A 10137-nucleotide genomic window follows, 5' to 3' on the forward strand; every position below is an offset into this window, starting at 1 on the left:
GAATTGCTAAGTTGGGAATTGTATTTCAACCCAGAACAAAAACTGTGCTTTGGCGGACACTAATGAATTGACTAGCCTCAGCAATAAACACAGATTTAGCTGAATATAAATTTTAGGCCTATTATTTAGGCGCTGGGTGACAGGTATACGTTTACGGACAGAATTAAACTTGGAAATGCACGGTAGCGTGTGAAGTTATTGAGGATGACACTATCCGCACCTTAAATCTAATATACCCTTTTATGGATCGATTTAAACTTGGCCTGATACAGCAGAAAAAGATTATTTGGGAATTGCTAAGTTGGGAATTGTATTCAACCCAGAACAAAAACTGTGCTTCGGCAGACAATTGGCTAGCCACAGCTGAAACACAAGATTTAGGGTACTGCTATTTTGGCAATTGTATTTTACCCCTCAATAAAATAGCAAGCACAGCCAAGCCCCTGATGTAGGCTATAGCAAAAAAATAACCACACTGATGATGGTTAAATGGACTTGGTGGCAGCTTGTGCTGGCGCACCACAAGACACAAAATGGGCGCCGATCACCCAAGAAAAGAGTGACATAAAAACGCTCTGGGCAGCCTAAAAACAGTGAGCAATTAAATAGCAGCAGTTCAATGATCGACAGCTGTAGATCGATCACTGAATTTAAGTGTTTTTGCCGAGTTAATCCCTGCTAATCTCGCCCTAACGGCAGCTGCAACCTCTCCCTACACTGATCAGAGCAGAGTGACGTGCGGCGCTACGTGACTCCAGCTTAAATAGATGCTGGGTCACATGCTGAACTAGCCAATCACAGCCATGCCAATAGTAGGCATGGCTGTGATGCCTCTTGGGGCAAGTAGTATGACGCTTGTTGATTGCTGCTTTGCATGCCTTTCAAAAAGCGCCAAGAAAGCGCCAAACACCGAACCCGAACCCGGACTTTTACGAAAATGTTCGGGTTCGTGTCACGGACACCCTTAATAATTCGGTACGAACCCGAACTATACAGTTCGGGTTCGCTCATCCCTACCAGTGATCTGTAAATAAAACTTACCAGTGGAATGTGAAATAATTATGTGTCAACAAAAACTGAAGTAGTGATAAAACAAATTCATTGTGCTCGTGAAATTGTATACCTTTTTTGTTTAAATAGTATCTAATTGCTTCTAGGCCAAGGTGGTGTTTAATGCTGGTATAGAGAGCCTCTACATCCAGACTCGCTATTTGTGTGATCTCTTGACCTGAATGCCCTGGAGTTTCGTCAGCTAGACGGCACTAAGTTTCAGCGCACCTCGAACGGCGCAGGTTAAAACTTTCTGGGCAATAACGATATGGGAGGAGCTGGTATTCGGCCGCATCTAGTAGAGGCATATAGATTGGTCGGTGTACCAGGCCCACAGGAACAGAGACACACATTGGTCAATAGAACAATCACAAGTGCAGGGAGGTTTCATAAGCTTGGCTCGCCCCCACACTCAGTTCCACTGCCCAAACCCCTGAAGACGCCTGGTTGCGAACAGTCGGGAGGCAGCCTAGTGATAGTAGTGTTTTAGCCAGCTTCTGCCTGGCCTGCAATAACGTCTGGGAGATACATTGATAAGAGGAGCATAGTCCAGGAAGGCAGTCACAGTAGCAAGCAGCACGCTGTGGAATTAACAGCATGCATCATCTGAGCAGAGAGTGGCCCTAATAAAGAAAGTACTGAGAAGCATAGCTACACGTGTATAGTTGCCATCCAGTGGACGTACTCAATCATCAGACACTATGTTGCTATTATAAACACAAGGCAGGCAGGCATTGCTGAAAATTTTAATTGTAGAGTTCTAAACAAGTTATTTTTAAGGACAAGTAATAAAAATGTTATACTTTTACAATTATTAAACCACGTGTTAGCTTAGGACACTGATGGTCCTAGTGGCCAAATGTAAATAAAAGACTAAGATAATGGGGCTCATCAAAATGGGCATATATGCTAGTGATAAGAACATAGTCCTACCACTTACAAATCACTAGTCAGACCACACATGGAGTACTGTGTACAGTTCTGGGCTCCTGTAACAAGGCAGACATAGCAGAGCTGGAGAGGGTTCAGAGGAGGTGAAATAAAGTAATAACTGGAATGGGGCAACTACAGTACCCTGAAAGATTATCAACATTAGGGTTATTCACTTTAGAAAAAAGATGACTAAGGGGAAATCTAATAACTTGTATAGATATATCAGGGGTCAGTACAGAGATCTCTCCCATCATCTATTTATTCCCAGGACTGTGACTATTGCAAAAGGGCATCCTCTGCGTCTGGAGGAAAGAAGGTTTGTACACAAACATAGAAGAGGATTCTTTACGGTAAGAGCAGTGAGAATATGGAACTCTCTGCCGGAGGAGGTGGTTACATAGTTATATAGTTGTTAAGGTTGTAAAAAGCCAAAAGTCCATCAAGTCCAACCTGCAGTCGTGGTATATCGATCCACGGAACAAATCCCTGGAACAATATCCATCTTCTTTTTAAAAAGGGGTTGGGCCAAAGGGAAAGGGTGTGTACAACAAGATTTCTATACATTGCCATAAGCCTCAATGTTATTTTGAATTAAAAAGTCATCTAAAACTTTTTTGAAGCCATCTACTGTATTTGCTGTGACCAGCTCCTGCAGTGGTGATGGTGAGTTCACTAAACGAGTTCAAGAGGGGACTGGATGTATTTCTGGAGTGTAATAATATTATAGGTTATAGTTACTAAAGAAAGGTCGTTGATCCAGGGAGTTATTCTGATTGCCTGATTGGAGTGAGGAAGGAATTTTTTTCTCCTAAAGTGAGGTAAATTGTCTTCTACCTCACAGGGTCTTTTTTTTGCCTTCCTCTGGATCAACATTCGGGATAACAGGCTGAACTAGATGGACAGTTGCCTTTTTTCAACCTTATAAACTATGTTACTATGTGATTTCAAGTCATTTCACTATCCACATTTTTTAAAGAAATTGTCCTGCTCTTACTCCCATTTTGCTTGATTTTGCAGCCCTCCAGCCCTTACTACGACTATTTTACAGCACCCATTGACTTCTATGGGGTCAAGTTCGGGTTGAATTCGGGTTCCCAAGCCAAACTTTGAACTAAAGTTCGGCCAAACCGATCAAACCCGAACATCCACGGGTCTGCTCATCCCAATTTATTAACACTTTCTATTATGTAAACCCCAAAAAGTTACTTCTTAAGTGGATTAGTCCTTTAAACAGCAGATTTTGGAAATCTTTGGGAAAATACAAAAAATTGAATCTAAAATTCTAATTCGTCTAACATCCTTGAAAAATAAAATAACATTTACAAAATGATGCCAACAAAAAGTAGACATATGGGGAATGTAAAGTAATGACTATACTATGTGGTATCACTATCTGTTTTATTGGAGAGAAATACATTTTGGACATTTTTTTTAGAAATAAAAGTGAAACATAGCTGCTTAAATTTACCACTGTCAAGGAAATGTGTCATGGGAAAACAGTCTCACAATCACTTGGATAAAGCTAATTTCACACTAGAATTTTTGCTGGATCTGGCAGGGCTCATCAAAAACGCTTCCGTTAGTGATAATACAACCAGCTGCATCCATTATAAACGGATCCAGTTGTATTATCTTTAACATACCCAAGATAGATCCATTATGAATTCCATTGAAAGTCAATGGGGGACAGATGTGTTTTCTATTGTGTCATATTGTGTCAGAGTTAAACTGATCCGTCCCCATTGACTTGCATTGTGGGTCATGAAAGATCTGTCTTGCTGCGGTTTGCTCTCCGGTATGGGAACGCAACCAAACGAAACGGAATATATTTTGGAGCTTTCCATTCTGTTCAGTTACGTTTTGTCCCCATTGACAATGAATGGGGACAAAACTTAAGCGTTTTTCTCTGGTATTGAGCCCCTATGACGGATCTCAATACTGGAAAATAGAAACGCTAGTGTGAAAGTAGCCTAAGTAAACTTTACAAAATTATTACTACATAAAGTGACACATGTCGGATTAGCAAAAATAGGCTTGGGCAGGAAGGTGAAAACTGGCCTGGAGTAGGAGGAGTTAAATATAAAATGCTGTGTACCAATTTGCACAATTTCTCCAAAGCAGATCGCCAAAACTTCGGATTAATTTGGCAGAAACATTTTTGTGAAATATGCAATAAATCTTATTTGTGCTCATGTCTATTCCACGCCCTGAAAAAGGTGTCAGATCAAGTATTATTTTTTGCTGGTCTGTATGGTAATCTTTGGACTATTAAAAACTTAATATCATTATTTTTGAAACTGTTGATTTACAGAAAATATTAATTTGATGTATAGTAATGGAAGATGTATGCAATATAACTATAATTTTCCATTCAAATACTAAATCTGAAAATATTTTACCCTTATCTATACTCCTCTGCGCAGCTGGTAGAGTGTTCTATATTAACTCAAGGCCTCAGATAGAGAGTTTAAAAAAAAAATCATAAACTTGACCTTCTGATAACTTGAGCTCTAATTTTGTTTTTTGCTTGAGAGTATAAAAACGTGACAAATTTGTTCCAGTGCCACTGTTACACAGTGACTACAATGGCATTCCTTTGGTTCTTGTCATGCCTTGCCCTGCTTGGGGGTACACTTGGTAAGTTAGAAAATGCCTAAGTTAACATTTTATTTTTTATAGTAATTTTTTAGATTGAATAATAATAATTTCTTAATATTTAGGCTGTGGTGTGCCAAGTATCAAGCCTGTTATTACTGGCTATGCAAGAATTGTGAACGGTGAGAATGCCGTTTCTGGTTCCTGGCCATGGCAAGTGTCTCTTCAGGTACTGTGAAAACATTTAACATACCTAGTTGAAATTATTCCAAAGATATATCTAATAATAATTGTAATCCCATACTACTTGTTCACACTAACATCATCGTTTTAGTTCAAGGCATCTTTAAAAGATACAAATGAATCCTGATGGATTGCATTGACTCATAATGGTCCCATTAGCGGTGATGTGCCATTTGAGAACAGGTGACCACTGAGGCCAGTGATTGACCACAGTGGTCCTGAGACCAAGCCACATTGACCCTGTCAGAAATCCATCAGGAAAGGAGCCAGTGGGACTGTGAACAGTTAAAGGAGTTAAGCCATGGTTAATGTAAAAATGAAAATCCGACATCATATAGTACATGACGATATCTTTCTAATGAAACTAGAACCAGCCCTGTACCTCACACGGATCCAGAGATCTCTAGATTCACTGCCCCAATTGCTCTGCTAGATTATCTTCAGCCTGCCAGCTCAGGGGGCCTGTCCTTTCTGTAACTGCCACAGCTTCTAACATAACATATGGCTGGTGGCAGTTGAAGATTTAAACTGAGCACGTAAGACCCCAAAAAAATAAGGAAAAGAACAAACAGCATGTGGCAGGTATACAGATACATTATATTTAATAGCCCACTGGCCATAATACATTTTTTATTACATACAATTACAAAAGTATTCATATCCAGGTTTGATGCTGTAGAATATGCTTCATGACACAAGCCCTTTAAGTGTATTTTTAAATTTATTTAAAAGACATTACAGGCAGAGACTAAGTTGGCTTCTAGGTGGACTAAGGACTTGTGTGTCTAAGAGCTTAAGTGGATGGCCATATTTTCTTCAGTGTATCTTTTTTTCAAGGATAGTGCACACTGACCAATTCATTTCTATGGGGCGATACACACATCTGTTTTCTAATGGTGCAGCATGTCCAATCTGCATCTCAGTGCAGTTCCTATTCTTTTCTGTGTTTGTGGATGAACAATGGCCCTTTCTATTGATGAGAGTAAGATAAGAACTTCACATGAAAGGTATCAACTTTCACAGATCCATTGTTTGTAGACTGAAAATAAGACACTGTCATGCGTAATAATACCTAATGCAAAGTCCAAATATAGCACAAATTTCCCTACAAAAAAATTGTCCCAAATCAGAAGATTTTTTGAGCTATGGATTTGCAGTTTATGTTACCGTACACTACTATGCATTGAGAAGGGTGAGATCCTTGGTGAAAATTAAGAAGAAAGAGCTTACTACATATTTTTAAATCTGCAAATCATCATGCAGTATTTCCATACTGATTTTATCCGTGGCATTGAAAACTCCATCCACATAAATTGTACTGTAAACTGGGCCACAAATCTATCACAATTCTACCATGTCTGAACATAGCACAAGTAGTTCTAATGTGAGTGAAAACTGTAAAATGTCCCTTTCTGGGTTATTAGAAAACAATACATTGACTCATATTTTTGTACCCTACAGGACTACACTGGATTTCACTTCTGTGGTGGTTCTCTGATCAACAGTCTCTGGGTTGTCACTGCTGCCCACTGTGGAGTCACGTAAGTATTTTATATTAGTTGACTTTATAGCATTTCATATGCCAGCATTTTCAAGTTTAGAGCAACTCTGGAATTCCATCAAAGTTTATTAAACTTGTGGAAAAGAGTATGTTGTATTATTTTTCTGTGTCATTGACGTGGTACCTCAGAGTAAAACCATGAATATCTGTGACTCTCTGGTACACAGAACCTCCCACCGTGTAATTCTGGGTGAATTTGACCGTTCCTCCTCTGCTGAGCCTATTCAAACCAAGACCATTTCCAGGGTAAGCTACACTAAAATGGCTAAAGAAACACAAACATAAACTTACATATGGAAATATATCACAAATGCCATGAATGTTTTGACACATCATTTGTAAATGGAAATCAGATGTAATTGAAAGTGCTAACTACATATATAACTGATGTGGTCTTTTAACAGGTCTTCAGACACCCCAGCTACAACTCCTTTACCATTGCAAATGATATCACTCTCCTGAAGCTCACCAGTGCTGCTACATTCAACAGCCGGGTCTCCCCTGTGTGCGTTGCTGCTGGTGTTGATGTATTCAATGGAGGAGAGAGATGTGTTACTACTGGATGGGGCTATGTAAATGCTGCATGTAAGTTTCCATAATTACAGACAGCACTATAAGTATATAGGAAACATTGGGGCAGATTTATCAAAGCATTTACACCTGCTTTCTGGTGTGTATAAGCAGAAAAATATGACATTCAGGCTGAAATCAACCTGTAACCAACCCTGTTGCACATCCTTGCTAGAGAGGAGCAATTTTTGTTTCGAGTAAAAATTGATTCTACACAAATAAGAAAGAAAGACAGAAAGAAGGAAAGACTCCTTGAAAGGAGACATGCAAATCAGCCTTTCTTCCAAAAGGAAGGAGTATTAAACATCTCTGTATAACACTCCTCTGGAAAAGAGAGGTGTGCATATCTTTGGGTTTCTGGGAAAGATATTAGAATTAGCTTTCCTTCCAAAAATGAAAAGAAAGCTAAGCCTCTCTGATGCCATCAGATGTAAGTGATATATTGCATATATTTTCCCCAGAAACCCAGAGGAGCATTGTCTGGCCTACATGAGTACTCAAGTGCTCTCCATATCAATCAAGGCCTCTCAGGCAGCTAAGCTATGGTAATTCTTTCTGTTCAGCCATAATAAAAAAAAGAGCTCTTTCTTATCTCTGATTAACCTGAAATGAAATCTTAAGAATTTTTGGTTTGTTCATTTGATTCACACTCAGCTCTAATGCTTGCCAATTATTATTTTATAAACAAAGGTGTGTTAGACGCAAAACATATTAATCTGTCACATACTGCACATGGAGAGACACAGAAGAATTGCTAATAATTATAGTATTCTTACATCAATTTATTGACAATGTCATTACTATTTCTACAAACTACTTCACTAATCAATAGCTATATTTAATGTAAGGAAGAATTTGTTAACCGGTTATGGACTCTCACTAAGCAAAAGGTGCCAAATTGTGCAAAAAGCTGAGATCATAACATGAGCTAAATGTAAAATAGATGGTATTTTGCTCCTATGTAGACAGGTTTGAAAAATCAAGACAATAGAAATAATGTAATTCATAATGACAAGCTAGTTATTATATATATATTCATCTCCATTTTCCATTAATTCTTGTGGAACACCTAAAGGGTTAACAGAGTTTGTAAAATCAGTTTTGAATACCTTCAGGGATGTAGTTTCTAAAATGGGGTCATTTTTGGGTGGTTTCTATTATGTAAGCCTCACAAAGTGACTTCAGACCTGAACTGGTCCTTAAAAAGTGGGTTTTGGAAATTTTCTGAGAAATTTCAAGATTTGCTTCTAAACTTCTAAGCCTTCTAACGTCCCCCAAAAATAAAATGGCATTCACAAAATGATCCAAACATGAAGTACTGTAGATATATGGGGAATGTAAAGTAACGATTTTTGGAGGTATTACTATGTATTATAAAAGTAGAGAAATTGAAATTGGGAAATTTTTCAAAATTTTTGGTAAATCTGGTATTCTTTATAAATAAAAATGATTTTTTTTTTTTACTAAATTTTACCACTGTCATGAAGTACAATATGTGATGAGAAAACAATCTAAGAATGCCCTTGATAAGTAAAAGCGTTTCAAAGTTAACAATGATGGCCTGGTCCTTAAGGTGAAATATGGCAGGGTCCTTAAGGGGTTAAATAATTACTTCATAATTTTTTTTAATTTGTTTTGCCCAGTTTTTTCTACAAATAAATAAAAAAAAAAGCCCTATGTGAGATGATTACAAAGCATAAATAATTTAGGTAGCCCAACAAATAAAAAAGTTAAGTCTTTCAGACGAGCATGTCTTTTGCGGAAATCATGCTCTGTGTACAGAATAATGCCGTGTGCTCCTGCAAAACTAGCAGTGTCCATAAGATGGAGTGTGATTTCCACACAGGAAACACTCGTCTGAAAGAGGCCTTAGGGCCGGTTAACTGCCACACTTCTCAGATCTACAGTAGTTATTAGGGTTAAGCTTAATATCAGTTCCTTTATTATGCCTTTGTTTTTCTTAGCACAAGTAACTCCAAGCAAACTGCAGCAGGTCGCTCTGCCTCTTTTGACCACTACTGACTGTCAGAGATATTGGGGAAGCAATATCCTGAGCACCATGATCTGTGCTGGAGCATCTGGGGTCTCCTCATGCATGGTAAGATATCATAAGAAGCTTTTGGTACTCCTACCTAAGACATTGTCATTGTGAATTAACAGAATTAGGCCTTTTACATGTGTAATTTCTATTTCTCACCCTATAAAACTAGTCAATCAATGATAGTATGCTAGGGAATAATAGGCCCTACAGAGTAGTATGGGTGTTATAATTATATTACAACTCTGTACAACCTGGAGTAATATGCCTGTGTACAGTACATGAGGCCTTTTCCAAAGCTTGTTGATCTCCCAGATAGGAATCTGATCCCACCATGGGCACTATATATACAACACCTGCATTGAGCCATAATGTGGCAATGTACATGATATTTTGCTAAATGAATTCCCAAGAGACACCGGGACATGAATAAATATGTAGGATGCTCACATTTTCTTTGAATTCTTCTATAGGGTGACTCTGGTGGACCTCTTGTATGCCAGAGAAATGGAGCTTGGACCTTGGCTGGCATTGTGTCCTGGGGAAGCTCTACCTGCTCTACATCTACTCCTGCTGTATACGCTCGTGTGACAGCTCTTAGAGCCTGGTTGGACCAGACAGTTGCTGCTAACTAAATGTATCTCTATGAATATTAGTCATTAATAAAGTTACTATAAAAAATAATATTTTGTAACATCTAAGTGTTTATGTAAAATCACATATTGTGGCAAAACATGTACTGGGGTGTAACTACAACTGAGTGGGCCTCACAGCAAATGTTTGAATGGGGCCCTGCCCTACCAGCAATTCCCCGCAACCTCCTCCCATGCAACCCTTACTCTGTCTAACTTGGTGGTAAGTGAGGGTAGCCATCCTTCTCCTCTTGTACCTTAACCCCTTGAATACCGGAGTTTTATTTGTCTTCGTGTTTTCATTTTTCTTCCCTGTCTTCCCGGAGCCATAACTTTTCTATTTTTCCATTCATATAGCTGAATAAGTGCCTGTTTCTTTACAGGACAATTTGTACTTTATATTGCCTCCATTTAATATGGAATACTAAAGGAAAAACAAAAAAAGAATACAGAATTCCACCACTGTTTTCCGGGTTCCCTATGTGGTAAAACTGTCCTGTGCCCTTCATTCTCTG

The 10137-nt window shown here is 38.6% G+C and overlaps 1 protein-coding gene across 1 annotated transcript; it reads left to right on the forward strand.

Annotated features, from left to right (window-relative positions):
• Positions 1-4568: 4568 nt before the first annotated feature.
• On the forward strand, positions 4569-9625 carry LOC120980405 (chymotrypsinogen A-like). The gene is made up of 7 exons (XM_040409499.1): positions 4569-4620; positions 4704-4807; positions 6283-6362; positions 6550-6628; positions 6787-6967; positions 8917-9050; positions 9464-9625. Exons 1-7 carry the CDS (start codon positions 4569-4571, stop codon positions 9623-9625), a joined length of 792 nt encoding a protein of 263 aa, XP_040265433.1.
• Positions 9626-10137: the final 512 nt, after the last annotated feature.

Source organism: Bufo bufo, chromosome 10, assembly GCF_905171765.1.
Source record: "Bufo bufo chromosome 10, aBufBuf1.1, whole genome shotgun sequence".
Classification (NCBI taxonomy): domain Eukaryota; kingdom Metazoa; phylum Chordata; class Amphibia; order Anura; family Bufonidae; genus Bufo; species Bufo bufo.